At 40.5% G+C, this 22,278-nt stretch overlaps 1 protein-coding gene across 1 annotated transcript in view; it reads right to left on the reverse strand.

Moving 5' to 3' along the window:
* The window catches only part of SLF2 (SMC5-SMC6 complex localization factor 2), a 29,071-nt gene extending 8,504 nt beyond the window's left edge, over nucleotides 1-20,567 (reverse strand). Inside the window, exons 1-12 of the mRNA XM_080348313.1 lie at nucleotides 20,450-20,567; nucleotides 14,898-14,941; nucleotides 13,732-14,450; nucleotides 12,679-12,736; nucleotides 10,486-11,648; nucleotides 7,558-7,640; nucleotides 6,488-6,604; nucleotides 6,059-6,226; nucleotides 4,167-4,269; nucleotides 2,639-2,714; nucleotides 796-937; nucleotides 235-343 (exon numbers count right to left, since the gene is read on the reverse strand). Of these exons, the coding sequence (XP_080204439.1) occupies nucleotides 235-343; nucleotides 796-937; nucleotides 2,639-2,714; nucleotides 4,167-4,269; nucleotides 6,059-6,226; nucleotides 6,488-6,604; nucleotides 7,558-7,640; nucleotides 10,486-11,648; nucleotides 12,679-12,736; nucleotides 13,732-14,450; nucleotides 14,898-14,941; nucleotides 20,450-20,559 (2,892 nt within the window). The 5' untranslated portion in view covers nucleotides 20,560-20,567. The remainder of the gene's footprint in view (nucleotides 1-234; nucleotides 344-795; nucleotides 938-2,638; nucleotides 2,715-4,166; nucleotides 4,270-6,058; nucleotides 6,227-6,487; nucleotides 6,605-7,557; nucleotides 7,641-10,485; nucleotides 11,649-12,678; nucleotides 12,737-13,731; nucleotides 14,451-14,897; nucleotides 14,942-20,449) is intronic.
* Nucleotides 20,568-22,278: the final 1,711 nt, after the last annotated feature.

Genomic DNA, 22,278 nt, shown 5'->3' on the forward strand with positions numbered 1-22,278 from the left:
AAGTTGGCAACAAGCCTGCAATAATCCCTGCTGAATGTGGAACTGAAACCCTAAGACATCATCTACTCAGAAAGCACACCTGGGACTGGATTAAGACATGAAGGTTTTTGCTAAAAAAAATAAACCAAAGAAACAAAAACCCCCACCAGCTTCCCCCCAAAAACAAACAAACAAGAACAAATAAATAATAATAATAAAAACACACAACTCCCACACTAACTGGAGTTCTCTCACCTTAATCACATTAATTAAATTGTTTTCTGGTAGACTGGAGAAGGCTGGACTGGCAGAGGTTAGGTCTCCGTTCGGCTGTTGTTCACTCACTGTTTCTTGCATCTGACTTCTAATAAAAGAAACACTAATCTGAGCAATAAATCACAATTTCAAAGCCCACAAAGGCTTATTTGCATAAAACTGAAGAAAAAAAACCTTCGCGTGTTTCAAAATGCCTTCAAATCCAAACAATCTTCAGTTACAGTGCACAAACATCTGTCTTAACTTACAACCAAGTACCTACAATTCTACCCAGCTATTTACACAACAATGTTTGTAAACCTCCATTAGGAAGGTGCAGGACAACTGACAATCCTCTGGTTTGACAAATCCTTACCTGGCAGGCATTGTTTAATGTTCTGGTTTACTCACTCTTAGTAAGACCTGAGCTGAGAATTTAAAGAAGAGTATGGCTTGATGGAAGGGAGGGGAAATAAAGGAGAAACTTCTGATTCTACATTTTAAGCACAAGACTTGCTTTCACAGGATCTATGCAATAAATATCAAAAGGAAGACACTTACAAAATATCACACTCGTTAAAGCTGGGCTGAAGATGCTGCAATGGAAAGAGAGATCTAAACGCAACACCCATATTGACAAAAACAGCTGACACATCAGCTAGTGAAGGAATCCATGGCTTAGACTGTTCATCGCTGATGGAAGCTACAAGTAAAAGACATGGAATGGATTAGTTTTAAATTTAGTTATTAGCATTAGCTCCTTCTAAAGGAAATAAATAAGCTCAGTGGTTTGCACTAATTCTACCAGCTACTAGAAGATTTGGTGCATTGAACGATATTTTCAGAAGCACGAGGGGAAAAAAAAAAAAACAAAACTAGCCTAACAGAGTATTTTATGCTAGAGAAACATCTTGCCTATGTAACAGAAGAATTAATTTAAAGTTCCACCCATTTTCCCTCACAGCTCTCTTTCATCACAACCAGCAGAATACGCAAACAGGCAATATTTACTTTTCAGAGAATATATAAATCACTGTTCTGTGTAGATACTAGTGAGAGGGTGTTAAAACAGTGGGACTGGAAGTGTAGCTAAATGAGATTTGAAAATAGGTAAGGTTTCTAGAATAGAAGTGCTAAACAGATGGAATTCACCTATTTGATAGAAGTGAACAATGCTCGTTACAAGAAGGGCTGGTTTGCATCTGAAAGTCTCAAAACTATAGAGGATTCTCTATAGGACAGTAAACTAGCAAGGCAACATGAAACCAGATGCAGTGTTTTCCACTAGAATTCTGAATTGGGTCGATTTCACGTTTTAGAGCTAAGTTTGTAAGAAGAAAACAAATGTAATGGAAGGTAACTCTCAGGACACTGCAGGTTCAGATCTCAATGTCCAATTCACTAAAAATCAACAACAAAAAATGATGCATTCTTAGTTAAGCACTGGAACAGAACGTCTCAGAATGGTTTAAAGACCCCACATTTGTCAATTTTAAAGTGGTTAGGCAACTTTCCAGGAGCAATTGTTTGATCCTGCTCCAAGCTCAGAGATCTGCTGGGATCTCTCCCAGCCTTAATTCTTTGAATGCTCATTGATCAGCTTGAAATGTTCATTCAGAACCAACCTTAAGGCCAGCAAAGCACAAAATAAAGGCAGCTACATTCCCTCTCATATCAGCTCAGTCAGATGTCAAACAAGATTCAAAAAATGGGGGACAATTTGGACAGACCCGAACAAGTACTTCAAGAGAACAACATTACTTTAATGATGTTGATAGGGCAGGCTTCAATGAATTAGTGATTTTTGATGGATCTGAATAAAAGGAAGACACGGAGAGCATACAAAGGAACTTGTACTAGAGAAGCATTTGAGAGAACAGACAAAGGAAGGCAAAACACGTAAGTCACAAGTGGGCTGAACCAGATCCTTGAAAGTGGTTTTGCGCAGGTGTATGATCTTTTCACTTTTACCATTTATCTGCAAAGTAAACTATGCAGTGCTACATACTATGTGAAAAACCTCTTATAGTCCTTAAGCTATGAAATGAATGTCTGCATTTTCCAAAGTAAAAGATGAAAATGAGAGTAAACTTTTGAGCAGACTGGGCTCCTCTTCAGGTCAATTCTACTTGTGAAATAACACAAATGAGTATAAAAGGCTCTGTACCAGATGCACTGGTTTGCAAATACATGCCAGGACATGCCATGGTACAGCTTGCACACACTCAGTGAAGACCAGCTCCTAGCAGTTGTGCATTATGTCAGTAACAGAAGAACCTAAAATCATGCCAGAATCTCAGAATGGAGCCAGTGTCTTTTACTTCCTCCTCAATACCTTTCTATACCTCACCGAAGGGAAATGCCTTCATTCAAGTGGTCACTTTTCCATCTTTCAAATACTCACCATTTTTTAGTGTTATCTCCATCAATCTGTCTAAAATCTGGGTGGAAACACAATAATCAGGATGAACAGACATCATCTGTGGAGAGAAAAGAAGTTACATGTCAAACACTAAGTTGCATGATGGCATCACTTTCCTTTTAATTGAAAAAATAATTAAAAAAAAGACACAAACCAAATCCAATTCTTATGTAAAATAAAATAAGAAACTGGAGGAGGGGGGGTGGAAATCCCAAAGCCTCTAAAAAAAGATACACCAAGAATAGAATACTGTGAACATGAATTATTTCAAGTAGTGCATAGATTATATTAATACTTTAATTATTTGCATAATCGGAATGCTGTAATCCCACATTGAATCTGTTGGTTCTTAAGAAGGTACTGAGGGTTAAGGGAATGGAAACTATCATGTATCCCTTTGGAACACATTTGCACCCATGATTGAATTGAACTCCTTGATCAGGAGTGGGGGTCACACACAGTTAACTACAACCTCTTCCACTCATAGGCAAGTTAAGCATAGGCAATGCTAAACCGAAACAATAAATTCTTTGTTTTTCAAAGAACTCTTTAACTACAAAAATAGGATTATGAAGTACAGTTCAGGTTTCCTGGAGCACTTCATTAGCCCAGCAAAAAACCCTCAGTTTCCTGCTCTCTAAGTGAGGTGAATTGGCTCACGATTCTTCCTTATCAGAGGAACACCAGGGCTGACAGAAAGGCTAAAAGGCAATTTTTTACTGCCTGGAGGGAAGGACATGGAGGAGCAAAATGTCTCCCTTCTGGCAAAAGCAAAAAGCCATTTAACAGATGAAGGCTGCAATTTCACAGACAGTCCAGCTTTCTTTTTTGTTTCAGGCACAGTTATAGCATGGTAAATGATAACAGAATGGAGACTGACGAAGGGCATTTTTGTGAGTAACAGAACAATGTCAGTTTCTGAGGATTTAGACAGGGACACAGACATCTAGAAAGCAGCCAGCCATCACACTTCCTTTGAGAATGGCTCCAGACTTTCTCCTGAGGCATAATGCCTGACTTTTTCCAATGAAAATTATCTGATAATGCAGGTATCTCTGACAATTTAGAAGGTGATATGTGCAGAAATGGTACTCTTCCGTACTGCAGCAAGTTTGGGTTTTTAATTTGTTTAAGGGTGGAAGGAAATAAGATTAACGTAACAGTGTGATTTGACCCACACTATTACATCCTGAAATCTCTTCTTACTTAGCATGTACTGTGCCCTTTTCAAATGCAGTAACATGTATGAAGATGGACAGGGATGTGCAGCTCTGCAGTCACTCAGAGTGTGAAGAAAAAGCTATGTCTACTGTTTTACCCTTAGTGACAATCAAAGTATTTCAGACTGGAGACCAGATCAGAACCCAGAAAGAAAGATTTTTAGATTTAGAAGTTGTTAACCTAATGCAACAGGTTCACAAACTTGTTCTGATTATTCCTGATACAACTGGCTTCCATGAAGAACATTATACCTGAACAAAGTATAACTGCATGAATAATACAGTCTTACCTGGAAAAGCCACTTTAGAATTGGTATGGGACACAAGATACAGCTATAAGCAGAACTTAGAAAGCCATTGATAGCTAAAGAAAGCTGCTGTGCTGCACCAGAACTGCAAGACAAAGATGGGGATGGGGAAAGCGGAGAAAAATCAGTTAGTGGTTGAATCAGCACTTTCACAAAAGCACAAGAACTTCCCCGCTCCTCAGATCATCAACAGCAAAGATCAGAACATCTAAAACAGATTTCTTTCTTATGCTTTTATCTATATGAAATACTACAATAGTTAAACTATATTTGTTATCTAGAACTACTATATTTTTCATCATAATGTCATACCGTATAACTTGGAAACATTTGTATGCTTAGAGAATAGCTTCAAACAAGCATTGATTTACACTACTGTACTACGAATCATTATGTGTGTCTATGCAGACAGGCTGCCATGCTCAACGAGACCAGTGAAGAAGATTGTTTACTGTTCCATGACCCGTACCAACACTTCTAGAAGTAAAAAACAGACTTTGTTGGAAATTTTTTAAATAAAGAGTCTGGAGGCAAACTAAAGCAGTTATAATTAAAGAGTCTAATCTCGCTGTGCAAACTTGTGAGGTGCAAAAAGTAGCTGTTGGAAGAACAGAAAAGATGCCTTTTTTATTATGGAATTATTATAGCTTCAGTCTTCTTTAGAAAGTCAGGTATGTCAGAAGCAGCTGAATTAGTGATATCCAGTTTCCCACATACCCTTCTTGAGTCTCCTCTCTGCTCAGTATCAACTAAACCAGGGAGCTCTGTTGAGGGATCTGTGTCCTAAGTTCTCCATGTACGCTCTACCTGTCTGACTGAACAAGTGGCTAGGAAGATATCCACGTGCCAACTGGACAGCCAGTATGTGCTGGCTGTGTCAACTGCACTGAATGCATAAGCAATTAAATCATAACTGCCTTCTGCAAGGGATGATTTGTTTAATCCTCACTCCCCAAGTCACTGATTTACAAGATACTTTTGAAGCTTATATCCTTGTTGTCTTCAAAACATTAATAAAAAAGCCTGAAGCCAAAGGATTATGTCACAAACATCACTTCCTCAAGAGAAAGGGAGAAGCCACCCTCCTCTTCTTCACACCCGCAATAGCACATAGACATGGACACAAAAATCCTTTAAGATAAAATTAATTCTCTCAGTTTCGCTAATGCAAGTTCGGAATAAAATGCCAACTGAAATAACCAGAATTTTGCAGGATTTGCACTTGTGGTATTAGGCAAGAATTTGTCCAGCTATTTGTAGCCTGACAGACTCATAAATATAGAATAGAAATCCCTATGAGTTACGGAACAGTTGAGTATATACACACAGACAAACTGCAAGCTCAGTAACTGAATCTAACAGATGCCAGGAATCATGACTTTCTGCAATCCCCATTAAATTGAACCCTAAGTCCCAGGTCCATCCAGAACAAAAACACGTAAAAGCCTTTCAGCAGACACAATGCAACATTAGTAGGTCACAAATCAGTTCACCACAAAGGTCTTTCTGTCTTAGGATAGTTTTTTTTCATGATAACATTTCTCTTCTGCATTTATCTTCCACAAACTGGCCAGGTTATCAACAACAGCACAACATAGTTGAAATATGGAAAAGGACAGAAAACTTTTTTTTTCCTTATGTCTCATTTAAGACGGTTTGTATATTTTTTTCCCCCAAGAATTCCATAAGAGAAAAGAAGGATGCTTCAAGTAACAATTAACTGTTCCACAAAGCTAACCTAGAAAGGAAAATTCCAGGAAGAGTCAGTCTTGCCTACTTAGTAAGACTAAACTCATTTGCATGCATATTTTATCTGATAAACCGCTAACACTGAAATACAAATAAACACAAGAGAGTGAAGAGGATATTCTCACCCAAGAAGGAGCTTTTCTATAGGATTTTGAGGGATGAAATGAAAATTCCTCAAGTCAAGGTTATGTTGATTGAAGACTTTCCCAGAGGTTGATAAATCAAATATATCTTCTCCAGGGTGGTAGTCAGGTATGGCACGAGTTACTACTGAAAATCTCTTTATAAATGCCCTGTAAAATTGAAAATTGCTTTTATGAATTTAAACAGAGTCTATTTGCTAGTTGAGACAGTTATTTTCAGATGATGAACACATCAGCCTCATGTGAAAGATCAATCATTAAAATACAGTAATGTCCAGAAAAATCCACACAACCCCAAAAGACAATAAAAATGGTTCACAATAAACATAAACAAAAACTGATGGAGAGAGATTAGAAAAAAGGCTAGAAAAGTGAAGAACTAGATTTAATTGGTTTTGGAGTTGGAAGGACCTGTGTTCCTCTGAGAGGTCTTCATCTCCACTGGCATTCTCCTCATCATCTCCAGCTGCAGAATCAGTTTCCCTTCCTTCTATGTCTTCCTGCAACAGCTTTTCTAGTTCATCTACCCTGAAATAACAGCAGCAGCAGAATCTATGATCACCACTTAGTACTTACAACAGAAGACAACAGAATATAAACTCCAAATGTGAACACAGGAGGCAGTAGCCAATTACGCATGGCAAAAGTATGCAAGACATCACATCCAAGCAAAATCCAAGCATCTTGCTATTCCAAGATACAAAGTAGATGTTTCTCAAGGCCTAAAGAATTCCCAACAGTACATTTGATCACTAGTATGTCAGAGACAAATACTCTCAATCAACTTCTGACAGAATTTGTTGTAATTGAACAAAACTTTCAATCTTCTGGATGCATTTTTAATTTTTTTTTAAATGTCAGACTAGTATTTGTATTTTACAGTATTTTATTTGTTAAATAGTTACAGGAGCATTCACTAGTCCATAGTCAGTCAGCCCATAGTTACTAGGATCAGATCCTTTAATAAAAACAGTTATATACTGAGTATACATATATACTCATCACCACCACTTGCTATTAGTACATATCCCACATTACACCTTCTACTCCAAAGACCTCTTGTAAGAACACTCATTAGTTCTGTTCACTGAACTGTGTAACTACTCAGATACAACTCCAGAAACCAAAACTGAGCTGCAAACGCCTTCGAAGAAACTAGAACAGTCCGTCTACATAAATACTTCTATGTCATGCCTGACCAGCAGCTGCTAGCTGGCTCAGTGACCTACAGTAAATTTAGCCCAGCTCTTGAGAGGTAGACAGATGTATCATAAATCACTCATTATTGCTTGGAAGGAGCCTGTCATTCAGCTTTTACAGTTAAGCCACACTCATAGGTCCTGTCAGGTGTATGTTGGTGGCATCAGCAGGCAAAGCTTAGCTTGCTGCTACCCAGACTCCATCAGTTGAAGGGAGATGAGGTAAGCCTAAGCTTCTACAACTCCATGCCAAATTTTTCAAAGTAGCTCTAAGAAACAAACCTTTTTGATTCTTCTTTCTCCTTCAAAAGATGTTCTAAGCTGTTCACATATGACACCTGGTTAACAACAGGAGTCTTAGAAAGCTGTAAATGAAACAATAAGAAATTAAAAAAAAAAAAAAAATACCACTAGCTATCAATTAATTCAGTTAGACAACAACCAACCATAATAGAAACCTCTTCCAATTTCAATGATATTTTACCTGAATATAAAACCTCAAAGGAGACCCTGAAAAACAGGACAATTAACAGTTCAGGTCCCTTGACAATTTTATATAACAGTCACATCTCCCTCAGTGATTAATTTAGAAATAACTGAGCTTCACAATGGATCTGAACAGCAAAGCAAGTCACTGCTTCTCTCCCTGGGGCTGACCTCCAGCTAACCTTCACACGGAGCATTGGCATCAGAAGCCTTTTACCTCACAGCTTTATTATTATCATCCACTGAGATGCTGGGCATCCTCATTTTTGTGTGAGACAAGAAACCCCCAAAATGATTCAGTATCTCTGTGTTAACTTAATAGAGTCATAGAGCAGAATTTCTGGAGCCCCTAGAGGGCAAAGCACCATGGTTTGCTAAATCACTTCTAAAACCATCAGACAAAACAAAGCTTCCAACGAAGATGCTAATACAAATCCAAGTTAAGAAGGTAATAAATAGAATTAAAAAACCAAAAAGCACACTCAAAGAAAGTCTAAACTGCTAGTGAAATCAGCTTGTTTTTCAGTAGCCAGTGTTTATTCGGCTAGTAGCAGACAACACAGATTTGAAATCTTTTATGGCCATGATTCATTTCTCTGGACAGGCAGTGCCTTTCTGACATCACCTTAAATTACAAGCCTCTTACGAGTGACAAAGCTTCTTCCTATGAGCTCCTTTATTTCAGGAGAACACAATTCAATAAGAGTGTACCCTCTCATTAGGGACTGCCTATTACCCAAAGGTAACAGAGTTAGTTTAAGAATGTAATGTCCACCCAATTAAAAACTGAGTTAATTCAGCATTAATTTTTATTATTCAGACATATTTTTCAAGTAACAAGCAGCATGTCTTTGTGTGAGAAATCTTATGGGAAAGCTGAATGCCTCTTACCTTATTTTATATCTGGTTAATATGCCTAAAATTACTTTTGAACTGAGGAATCAAGACTTCACTCCAATGTGCACTTTTGTCCCTTCTCATAAGATAAAAGAAGTTTGCTAATGTATGAAAAAAAGCCATAGAAATTTTGGGACAGTTCTTAATTGTTTTGTCTTACTTGGCCATTAATTATGCAGAAACTGGATCGGCCAAACATTGTGGTCACATACATGTTCCACAAACATTTGATTGAGACTGTATCTGTTTATCAGTATTAACTGCTAATTACATAGACGTATGTAACCACGTACGTCTGATCTGCAACGTGCTTGCATAATGCATTGTAAGGACAGATAAAATAATTATGGCTGTTCCACATCTGCCTGTGGAGAGAGAAACCTCAGTCAACAAATAAACTATTTCAGAGACTTAAAAACTTGAGGAGATGAGGATAAGAGTATTTATACAGGTATTCTGCTGCTTTCTGCTGTAGAAAATAGCAGTGGGTTGACCCCAGTCAGCAGCTTAGCACAACACAGCCTGTTCATCTCCCCACTCAGTAGTTCAGTGTAGTGAGTAAAAAGAGCAAAAGTAAGAAAACTCAAGACAGTTTAATAAGTGAAGGAAGTGGGAGGTGACAGGGAAAAGACAAAGTGATGCAAAGGCAATCACTTAGCACCTCCCATAAGCAGGATGCCCAGCTAGACTTCTGAGTAATGGCCACATCGCAGACTGACTCCTCCTGCTTGGTTTTGATAGCTGAGCATGACACTATGTGACAAGGAATATATGTATGTACGTACGTACATACGTACGTATGTATGTATATCCCTTTGGTCACCTGGGGTCAGCTCCCCATGCTGTTTTCCCTCTCAGCTTCTTCTCCACTCCAGCCTACTTGCTCTGGGAACAGAGTGGGGAGAACAGAAAGCTGACATTGTGTAAGTAGCGTTCCCCAATTGCCAGGAGACTGGTCCCTTGTCAACAACATTTTTCTTCAAAATATGCAGCACCATACAGTCGTTATGAAGACTAACTCCATCCCAGCCAGATCCAGTACAAAATCTTTCTATTTAAATGCAGCCATTTCCAATCTGTATCAACTTTGTCAGGAACGCCACACTAAGTCCTATTGCAAGACTTTCCTAATTAAACCTTTATTTTCAAATAAAACTTATTTAACAAGCTGTTATTGAACAAATAGGCTAGCTTTTAAAAACACAGACCTATTCATCGTCATAATATCCTGTAAACTAGGATTCAAACACTTCTTCATCCATCCCTTGTGAGCAGAGGAAGTAACTCAGCTTTTTCTAAAATACTCCTAATTTACATGGAATTAATACATCACACTTAAAGATCAAGAACTTGTACACAGATTTCTGACAATCACAGACTGTGACAAGGACATATGACAAGTCTAGCACACAGATCTCTCAATGTCTAGATCAATTTCCTCTAGTTAACTTCAACTCATAAAAATCTTACCTGATCAGGTAAATGAAAACATTAGATCCCACACATCTTCTAAATGTAACCTCCTGCCTTTTTCTTTAGAGGGGAAAAAGCAAAAACAGAACTCCTAAAAAACACCGAAAAGCATACAGCTAATGCAATCCGGCTGCACAAATCATTTTTCAGCCATTCCAAGGGCAAGCACAGTAACGAGCGCACCCTTCCTCCAACTACATTGCACTGTACAGCATAGGACCCTTAAGCTGAGTAAGCAGTTTTGCAGGCAAATAACTTGAGTTTTCATGCATTATGAACAAAAAAAAAAAAAAAAAAAGAAAATACAACATAACAAAGCTGATGCAATGCCTGTTTTGTTTTTTAGCCACTTACATGAAGCTTCAGTAATGGAGTCACAGTGTCCTGAGAAAAACTGTCAAGAAAAGACTCTTCCAGGGCTCTCGCCTGTGGCTTGGGACTTGAGGAGAGAATATCTTGCAGTGGCATGAATACTTCTTGGTCGTCATCATCATCATCATCTAGAGCACATTCCAAACTCTCATCTTCACTGTCAAAACTGGTTTTTGATGCTCCATTCAATTTGGACTTGTCTGTGCAGGTGTTTTCAACTTTTAACTCTCCTGAGAGTTGTGAAGATATATGGCCCCTGTCCAAACGTCCTTCTTTAAAAGACAACGAACACGGAACACTTTTACCAGCCTCTTCTGAGACAGCAAGTTTCCCAGAACCTTCCACTGAACAAGAACCAGAAGCATTCTCTGAAGTCCTGTCTTTTGTTTTTGAAAATCTGTTGCTGGATTGAATACTGTAAGCTTTATCGTGTGCACATCTTTCTGGTGTTTTCCCATCTTGCTCCTTCTTAGCATCCAACACCTGAGATAAGCCACCATTCTGGAGGTGAGATTCCACACCTTTTGTTTGTGTTAAGTGATGGAGAGAAGGCAACACAGTAGTTTTTTCCTGAGAAAAAGTAAGGGACTTTTCCAAGAAAAAGCATGAGTTAGCCACCTGCAATTGATTCTCTTTGGTATCCACAACAGAAATGTGGTTATTTTTATCAGGACTGTGTGCAGAATATGAAGATAACAAACCTAGAGAGGAACAATTATTTTTCTCATTTTTGTTGCTTGAGTTGAGGTATTCCTCTGGAAGAGTGGAACCGTGTCCAGGTAGGGCAGCACCTTCCATTAGCTGCAGAACACCATCACAAGTAGACTTTAAAAAGACATTTTTTACAAATTCAGACCTCCCGTTTTTGCAATTTGCAGATAACCCACTAAAAGCAGGGTCACTCAAACTTGATACTTCAGATTGATTTGAACTGTCTGCATCCAAACTCATGGCAGTGTGTTCTCTTTTCCCAGGAAAGTTTATTTGTTTGGATCGCCCAGAAGACACCTCAGATGAAAGGCAGCAAGAAGAAACAGACTGGCTCCTCCGCATACCAGCAGTCATCCCAGATGACATTCTCAGTGCATTTGGAGAAGATGCCTCGTGTTTTGAAACCTGCTTTGGCTTTGGTTGAGATGGGTCATCTGTGAAGTGTTTAAGAAAAAAGTAAACCACTGTTACTATAACAGCTTACCCTTTAAAAAACTAACTTCTGGTTTTAAGTCAATATGACTGAAATGAGAAACTACAGTACTTTTTTATGAGAAACTACAGTACTTCCCTTCTTTCTGAACACAGTGGATGGCAGTTAAGACTTAGCCAATGCTGTACTGTTATGTTAGTATTGTAACTCAGAAATTAAATTAAATCCTTTTATTTTAAAACACCTCAATCACCACTGTGGAACAGTCTTTCTGTACACTAGAATCAATTGGCCTTTGGAAGCAGACAATAGGCCAGTGGAGGTATGGGACTGGAAGAAAGTTTCTGTAATTAAATATATGGTGATCAATAATGAATATTATGAAGAGTATTTTGGACATACTGCAATAATTTTAATGGTGCTCAATAAAATGCATTCAGAATACAAAGAAAGCTGTTTTCAGGCTATGGTTTTATAGCATCAGAGCCCACCATCATCATCTTCTGCTTCCTGCCTGAAGCTGCCAACAGAAACTGGACACTTCACGGCAACGTACTTCATGGAGCTGATGTGGCTGAGAACTTTCCAACTCAATTTTCAGCCTGATCAGTCAAGCACTGGCCAAGTCCCGGTGCTAGAAGAAGTGAAAACTGAAGCATAGCAGCAGAATCTGATTGGTTTACACAGCCATAGACCCACAACATGGGAATACTCTCCTGGGTTTGAGTTTCCTCTCCCCTCTCCTATTTATTTTTTTTAAAACTCATCCTACTGACCTAGCTCAAGCTTCTATTCATGTGAGCTTTTTATTTTAGTTCTACTTACTGTGGAACAAAATCATGTGGTTAAAAGGGACAAAAAGCAACAAGAATACCAGCTAAACTTCAGTGTTCAGTTCAACTATAATGGTTTTTCTGGACTAAGCTGAAAGACAAAATTCATTAATGACCACTTCAAAAAAAATTAGAAAGAGACACTAAGTGATGAACCTGATCATTTAAATAATATCATATTATCAGCACTGCTTCTACCTGAGGCAGTCTCCCTTGAACCGGAATGTGACATTTTTCTTAAAGGATATCCATTTCCCTAAAAAGAAGGACAGAAGGGATAAAGTAAATTGCATACTTTCTAGAACCAGGATGTTGATGTCTTAAGTCAAGTGTTGAATCCAGCATAGACTTATTTCCACACACCCCAGAAATATGGTAATGTACTTCATTTCAAAACATAAAACACAGCTGTAAAGATCTCAACAAAAGGACTCTCCATAACCTGAATTTTAGATCTTCTCCTCAGTTTGGCCTCCAGTTCTAAATCTCTCCACTTTTCAGGCCATTAGCTACTCGTGTCCTTGGGCTATATGGCAAAATAGCCCAGCTGGTTTTCCTCAAACAAGTTATGAGAAACTTAAATAACAAAATAACAGAAAGCATAGACAAGCAAATACAGAGGGAGGGGTGCTAAGGAGAAAAGGAAACATGAGCTAAACAATCTTTTTTGTTCCTTTTATAGCACATTATGGAGGCACATATAATGATCTTCCTTGCAAGTAATCACCATCCTTTTAAAGGATTTTCTTGGTTGATAAAAAAATTAATATAATTCAACCTGTAATAAAATACTCCCACATCTATCTAAGTACTATGGTTTAAGTTCATAAATTTGAGTTGCTATTAACTGCAACTTCTATTTAGCAGAAACTTGCCAGGCTGTTCCCTACACTACACTGTTAAAAAACCACAAAGTTTTAAGACACTTAAGAAAATAAAAACATTTTATCTACAAAATAAAATTTAAAGTTATAATTTTCATTGCATTTTCACGCTTGCATGTAACTCAGAATATTTTCTCTGCTTTTAAACCAGAATTTATCATTTGTAGTAAAATAGTTAAGAATCAGCTTACCCAAGCATGACCTAAGGTTTACAAAGGAGTAGCAAAAGAATAAACTTCTGTTACATCTGAAAAAGGCAGCACTAAGCCTCTCATCCTACACTGAAAAAAACAAAACAAAAACACCCACACAAACACATGCACAATGGGTCACTGATTCCCACCTTCAACAACCCTTTTACACACACCTGATGTGATACACTTGTTCCTGAGAAAGCCCTTACAGAATGTGGCTGTGATTGTTGAATTCCATGTTTCTTCCGCTTCCTTTCTCTTCGCAGTGCTTCCAATGGCAACCTCAGTTCAGAGACAGCTGGAGCGCAGGGCCGTTTCATGGGAAGCCCTGGTTTCTGGCACAGAGACATGTTCACAGCGCCATTAGTTCTAGCCCAGGCTTTTCGAGTATCACCTTCCTCTGATGACAAAACCCAATTGTCAGAGTCCAAACTACTGTCTTCTAGATCCATGTAGTCAGTTTTCTGTTCCCAACTATTTCCACAAGACAATGGTGCTCTTGTTACACCCAGACACTTCTCATTTCTTCCCTGCTCCAACTTGGCAGTTTTATCCTTTTTGGCCAAGATACAGCTGTGAGACCCTGCATTAATAATGATTTTTTCAATCACAACTTCAGGGGCAGGGTATGATGAACATGGTGCCTTGTATGCTCTGCCATTCTCTAAAATGTTTACACTGTCCTTTTTCCCCTTAAGTCCTCGCTGAAAAGCATCTATCACAGGACTTGTGTTTGGTGTTTGGTCTGGCATCTTTTTTCTTCTGTCCTTCTTCGGAGAAGATATTTTCTTTTCAAAATGTTCAGTGCATAAAGCCGACAGTCCAATTCCTGCATCTTTTACATTTCCTCTGTCTGGTGAGCACAACACAGTTCTGTCTTTATGGCCAGTGTCAGAGAGAAAAGACAAATTGTTTACAATCACAATGTTGGAAAAAAAAACCCAAGTCTTATTAGACTGTATTACTTGATATTTTATCTCTCACATGCAATCCAAAATTAATTTACTTAATAATTTCATTTTCCTAGTGCCATGCGATTTATTTCATATCAAAGAATTGCACAATCTGTTGGACAACTTCAGTTCTTATAAATAATCTAGCCTAAGCATAAGACAATAACTTGAAATAATAATTACATCACTATTTAAAGAAATTAATTTTAATAAGAAATCAATGTTTTCAGTTACAGTATTAGAAAATGTTTACATGTACACATTTTGACATGTTTAGTAAGCATTATATAGCTGCTCAAATTTGGAATGTGATTGGACTGTAACTCTGCACATTTCTATAATTAAAACACATCTAAATAACTTCCATTTAAAAAACATATATTTACCTTGGTTTAAAACTGGTTTGAAGAACTCTGTAATGGTCTTGTTCCTGAAGAGAAAACATAACTTTGTCATTTTAAAAGAATAATACCTAAATGGCCATACAGTGAATATTGATAAAATTAAAATGCTGTAATTTATTTCTACATTTTTTTAATGCAAGCAGCCCTTATGTCTGATAGTTCTTTCTCATAGACTAAAGAAAGTACCATCATCCTCATCACTTTCTAGCCTTCCTTCTGCTTGGCTAATGAAGCCAACCTGTCAGTTTCTTCACTCAAACTGTTTCCTTTATCATCCTAGTAAGTCTTAACCACCCTTCCAGCTTAAACTAAGCTTTTTGTAACTGGGACTGACCTCACCTGTACCCAGTGCTCCACATGAGACCTCACCAGTACCTTATGTGATGGTGTTAACAACCTTCCTATCTCCACTGCCAGCATTTTGAGCTGGTAAGCCCATAATATTTTTTTAAGGGTTATAGTGGGAAGCTGCTGACCTTATCAATACCATCAACAACCAAACCCTCTCCAATGCATCAGTAGTTGCAATCAAGTCCAGCCAAACAGTTCTACCTGTAAGTTGTAAAGTTCAACTAACCCCAAACTTTCTTGTTGCCCAAACCACTGTGTGTGGGTAGGTTGTTTTGTCTGGGTTTGTTTGTTTGTTTGTTTTATTTCTCTCTTCTCTCCTTCCCTCATTTGGTGCCAGGCTGGAATGCAAACTCCTATTATCAGACTTCTCAGCAGGAACCTGTACCAGCACTGCCCATTAACAACATACACGTGTCAGCAGCATCTCTCCCAGCACATATTACGGGCACCTTTGGCTTTCAACAGAAACTGTAGTCTACAACCATCTTATTTTTACACATACACATCAAGATTATTAATAGCTTTAAATCAAAGGTATTTTCTCTTGAAAGAATAAGTGATGTTCTTGCATCCCAAGCCATTTCTCCATGAGAGAATGATAAGAGGGTGGTATCAGCTCTGTGGCTAAACTGTCTGGAAGGTGCTGCCTTATGGATGGAAAGGTTCTTGTACCGGAGGAGCTTTAGTACCAAAAATCACACTAACTGGCAAAAATCAAAACCCATCATCGGGCTCATGGTTAAGAAGCTATGTGACATGTGCCAAATGAGTCATAAATGTCAAAGCTGAGCAACCCACCAGATTTCAGTTTTGTAAGAGTGTTTTTACCTTGACTTAGAGTAAGTGAATCAGAAAAAACATTAGTCAATAACTCAGCCACCACAGAAAGCATAGGGAATCAAACTATAGATGCTCTCTTAGCCATACAAGAAGTTACCAGCTTACCACAAGTAGTTATGCAAAACAGGATGGCTCTAGATCTACTTTTAGCTTTATAAGGAGTATGCACAGTCATTAATACTAGCTGTTGTGCATATGTAGACCAGAGTGGAAGAGTTTCTACTGCCATGCACCAAATATGGCAGCAAACAAATTTTGTACACAGATGCACACAAATTTTGCACCTAGATGACACCACCTGGGGATTTGAGGAAATTTAGAAGATAAAACTTAATGGCTACCAAATTTAAATTGGCCAAAAGGTTTATCTGCAATCATGACACACATTATTGTAGCTTGCATTCTAGCCTGCCTTACAATTCCCCATGTCAGCTGGTACAGTAATATCTGTTTCCAACTCCGATACAGAACTTATAGAAAATAATAATTACAAGATGTTTTATAATAACAAGTCTCAAGAAAATGGGGGATTTGATAAGAGAAACAAAAATCTTTCAGAAACCCCTAGGCATAATGTAGCAAGACAGCCTAATATAGCAAGACTAGGCATAATGTAACAGAAACCTAATGGAGAAACAGTAGCTCTATAGAGACTGGAGGTGAGGCAAAGCGGGATGTCCTTGCCTTGCAAACTGGGAAAGTGGAATGTTCCACTAAACCAAGAAAGAGCTACATGACTTTCGCAGAGTAGCAGCACAAAATGACAATATGCATGCTCAAGAAATTAGATCAAGAAGCTGACACAGGGGAGGGCACCAGGCTGTGAAGACACCAGGGACCACTAGAGACCCCTGATGAAGACTCTCAAATACCAAAGATGGACTGCTGGCAAAGGGCGGAGTTATGGAAATAATTTCTGTTTAATGTGATTAACTAAGCGGTAGAAACAAATTATGCAATAGGCTTATGTAATAAATAATCAAGAAGTGCGAATCACACACATGTTTGATTAGAGGAGCAATCCTCCAAGCACCCAGCGTGCTGTAATAAAAGTGCCTGCTTTTTAACACTTTAAAAACCGTGTTAAACAGGTTTTTTTGGCGACTTTTCAGTATCAAGAATGTCACTTCTAAAAATGGGCGGATTGTCTGAATCATGTACATTTGGTCATTAAAATACATCAAGAACTAGAAACCTGCTGCCTTCAACTTCTCCCATGTAGCAAGGAAGTTTACTCACAACTTCAAGGCTATACTTAAGGCTGTTTTGAAAGTTTGTCTTCAAGTTCCAACCAGATATTGGTGTGAGAAAACAAACATAATACAGATTTGTTTAAACCTTCTTCCACTTTTGTAATCTTTCTGTGTCTTCCAAAACAAAGCTGTATCATTACTGTCTGTGTAACAGTGTTTACAAAGGCAAAACTTACTTATTCCAGATTCTAAGCTAACATATTCAAGCATACACACATGACTGTGCTTTCACAGACTCAATAACTGTTTTTGAAGTTCAGGCCAGAAGAATCCACCACTCACTTGTTCAAACTAAACTTGAATTTAATTTGGAATTTTTCTGTAAGCTTATTACTTTCAAATTTTCTAACACGGCTTCTGCATTTTTAGCACCTACAGAAACACAAAAAGCTGTTTATAATGCATGGATACTTCTTTAATCAGGCTACTGGCAAGCGGTGACATTTGAGAACATTGTAATTCAATAAAAACCCACCTGTACTCTGAATATGTGAGTGCATAAAACCATCATTTTGGCAGAAAAACTATTTGTCACGCACTACTTACCTCTGACCTGTTTCACATTAATTTGACATAGACCAAAATACACCCATACTTCCCAACAAGATCTCCAAATTTCAGTTCAAGAGAAGAATAAAAAGGCTAAATTGCAGGTTTATTTGCTGTTATTATTATTGCTGATGGATTTGTCTTTCTGCCCTATACAACCCCCCATTCTGACACCCTGACCTCACCTTCTCACAGCAGGGCTCTCTTCACCTTGCATTCCTCAGTGTTTACCTGTGACCACTCTCAAAACCATTCGGTGCCCACAGCTTCCTGCACTGCACATCTTTCCAAAACCCTTATGTTTTCCTAACTGACTGTACTTCTTCCTTCTGGGTTAAAGCTCCATCTGCAATACCAACCACCATGGCAGCCCAAATCTCATCTTCACTTACCTCTCAGGTTTCTCTCTACACTTAAATCTTGAAGGCAAACCAAACCCAAAACCTTCCACTACCTTATTCCTTCTTGCTGCAGCCACTGAGTTAAAATAACTGCATATCTCCTTCCGACATCCACTATTTCATTGTTGTATCTTTTTGTTGTCTTTTATTCTAAGTGCAACGGCCTTGTAACATAATTGTAAAAAGCCTTGTATAACATAACTGAGAGACTAGAGGCACTAGCACTAAAAAGAAAAAGCTTGGTTTTGTGTTTGTTTTTTTTTTTTTTTAATGGGATAAAAATTCAACTGGAGTAGAAAGTGATTTGTCTTAGACTATTTGTTTTAAAGTGCTTATGCACTGACATTTTCTACTTTGCATTCTACTGGTTTTTGGAAGTAGAAGGGATAGGAACTGTCCCACTAAAATAGAATAATAATTTCTCAAGTGCTGTATTGTATCTCAGACACGGTAGTGTACTAGAAGCTTCAAAGCATGTGATACAGTATGAGGAGGAACATGAGCAAGTACTTGGCTTTCTAACCTGCTTTTCATATATATGGAAGTACAAAAAGAGCATGTGGCTTTTTAGGTGAAGAGCACCATAACTATTCAAAGACTATTCACAGGACGATTTCCACTATTGTTTTAAGAAGAGGTCAAATAATCAGCCCTAAAAGAATGAAGAACTGATGAAAGAATGATAGTTACTAGTTTTCACTCTTTTACCTGACACAAAAGTCACTGTTGTTTAATGTACCTTTGTCGACAACTACACAGCTCTGGTTAACACTTTTCATCAAAATACATAAATTCAGTAAACATATTTATCCCTGCTAAAAATAATTCCATCATTTTTTGGCAAAATCTCATCATGAGACACCAGGGAGACCACTAAAAAACCCAGATAAGAAAAGGCAAAATCCATGAACACATGAGCTCATTTAACAAAGCTATGCAGCCAGGAGATGCACTTAACAGACCTTTCAGGTCTTTCAAAATTAAGGGCACAACCTGCACGAATGAGGGAGGAAATTCTTTCACTTATTTAAAAACATAAGCCCTGGAATAGTCTTTAAAAGTAATTAGTGCTTACAGTCATATGAGTGCTTATCTCTGATTGGATAAAAACCGTACTTTCAAAAAATCTGTGATGCGAGCACTAACACTAGATCAGAGGAGGCAAAGCCACACAACACAGGAATAAACTACCAAATACAACTGCATCTTTGATGCAATGGAGCATCTTGAAAAGCGCTGCAGAAATAACAAAACAAAAAAGTCACACATAAAACCTCAGAATGTTCTTTTAGATGACCACAGCAAGACCGAAACATAAAATAGTTTCACTTTCTTGGGCAAGAAGCAACACGGAATCGAAACTGAACTTTTACCTTCCCTCTTTCCTTCAAATGTCAAAGCTATCAAATGAGAGGATGAACAGCAATGAACACAGCAAGGTGCTGCTGTCCCTGACCACCACTGCCTTCCTTGGAGACCATGTCCTCCAGCACCGGTCACAGCTGGGACAGGCTCAAGAGCTCAATCGATAACAACTGGATTTCTCTCTTCAGAGCCGAACTCCCGAAGCCTCTCGAGCGCTGCAGGTGGCTGTGTCCACAAACACACGAGATGGGAGCACATTTGGGTAGACTTATCTATTTTGAATAATGTGTTTTAGATGCCGGTCAGTACTTGGCCAAACATCTCCAGTTTCCGTGCGTCAGGTGCCTTTCACCTCACGCCAACTGTCAGCACCGCACAGACACGGCCCAGCGCCTCAGGGCGGGACCTCCAGCGACGGGAGTAGGATGAAGACAGCGGTGGCTCCTCGCGGCTGGCACGTCGCCGTGCTCCCTGACAGCCTCACAGCCCCACCTGCCAAGCCCGGCCGGGGCCGCAAGGCCGGAACGGGGAGCGGCGCCGCCAGGCCCCACCGCCGAACACCCGCGGAACGGCCCCGAACCCGTGACTCCCCCGCCACCTGCGCGCGGGCCCGGCGCGCTGCACGCCGGGAGCCGCCCGCCGGGGGCGCCCCCTGCCGGAGGCGCGGTGCATGCCGGGAACAGAGAGGCGCCCCGCGGGGCGGGCTCGGTGCCTCGCGGCGGCTGCAGCCACCTCCCACGGGCCCGCCCGCCCCTCAGCCGCCCTCCGCCCGTACCTGAAGTCTTGGCTCGTCTCTCTGGTCGCGGCCCCCGGCGTAAAATGGCGCTGGAGTCCCGTGACGGGCGGACCTAGGGACGGCACACCCACGCCGAGCGGCCGGGTCATGGTGCGTGTTGCCCACCTGACCCCACGAGGCGGAGGGGATGGAGAGGACCGGGGAAACCCGCCGCTCCCAGCACCATAGCAAAGACCGGCGGCCCAAACGACCCTCGCCTCCGGGGGCCGCGGGCGGGCGGCGACTGGATAGTGGGTTTTTTTTTTTAAAGCTCGGTCGCTGATTGGCTGATCGGCCGAAGTAGTGGCGCATCCCATTGGCTCTTTACCGCCGGGGGCGGGACGAGTAGATGGAGCGCGTTTATGATTGGCTGCGAGGAGAGCGGGAGGTGGAAGCGTCCTTCCGCGGCCGAGGGAGGAAGGGCTGTTTGGCGCCTTGGTCTCGTGCCACTCACCCCCTCCCATTCCCGCCCTCTGATTGGAGCGCGTGGGGCGGGCCCCACCCTCCTGCCCGCCGGGCCCGTGGCGGCCGCTCGGCCTTCAGGGGGCGCGCACAGGAGGGCCGGGCCGGGCCGGGCCGGGCGGCGCTGGCTGCGGGGCTGCGGCTGCCGCTGCGGGAAAGCCCGGGCTGCGGGTGTGCCTCCGCAGCCGCTTGACGAAGTCGCAGCTGTTGCAGGTGAAAACCCAAACAGCGCGCAGCCCTGTGCCTCCCCAGCCCGCTGGCCAAGTGTCACTATACCTCACTTTACAACGCCCCTCCCAACAAAGTGCATCCTTTGTGTGACTGCCCCATGTGCTGCACTCCACATGCCAAACGTTTTGGCCCAGGGTCAAAAACCTGGACTAGACAACCTGAAGAACCAGATTTGCAATCTTGGAGAACCCCGGTCCTGTTATCTGTAACGTTCGGTGCAAATTCATGCTATTTGTAAAAATTAACCGTACCAGAATGTCTCCACACCAGCTGCTCTAACAGTTAAAAGCAAGCACTGTCCAGATACACACTAATCCCTGTCCCCTGTCTGCAGGAGTAAGAGGTGACATGAGCAGAGCTTCCTTCATCACAACAGTGCCCCAAAGGTCATCTGGGGCAGTTCCTGCTGAAATCAGCTTTGGTTCTGTGTATTTTAGCACTTTGTCTAAGAGTGGAGGTGACCCAGGCCACTCTTCTAATTATTTTCTTGGATCCTTAAACACCAGGGAACAAAACCCACCCAAAGGGAGTGACCCATCTCGTGCCTCTTTCTGCACCCTGCCTGAGGGAGGCTGGCCCGGGGAAAGTCTGCAAAGCAAAAGAGGTAACAGTAATGGCAAACCAAAATAAAAACAGGAAGCTGGTTTTTGAGCATGTGAAATATCTGATTCTGCCACGTACCACACAATCCAACCCTTCCGCCTTTGTCTTGCTCCATCCCTCAAGGTCTGTTTCTCAAAAGCTTTCATCCATGTAGCTTATGATGTCTTAAACCCAACCTCAAAAGAGTAAAACACTGGCTGCCATCACATCATGTACTTGGCTCCTTTCTTCCTTTAACCCACCCTACGCCGTTCTGTCTGCAGCCCGGAGCTCTCTGCCCCGGGACCATCCCTGACTGCCACCTTTGTAAGAAACCTCCCAGGAGGGGATCCCGCTGTTCGACAACACACGTCAAGACCCACCCAACACAACAGCACAACCAATTCATATTTATGCTTGGTGTGATTTTCTTGAGCAACAAATAAAGAACACTTGGGCTTGCTGTAGTATAGCTTTGCTTGAAAAGACAATAGTGTGTGTGTGAATTACTGCCTAAGAAAGTGTTAAAGTTTCACACCCAGTGTTAGCCAAGA

The sequence above is a fragment of the Nesoenas mayeri genome, assembly GCF_963082525.1.
Source record: "Nesoenas mayeri genome assembly, chromosome: 7".
NCBI classification, from domain to species: Eukaryota; Metazoa; Chordata; class Aves; order Columbiformes; family Columbidae; genus Nesoenas; species Nesoenas mayeri.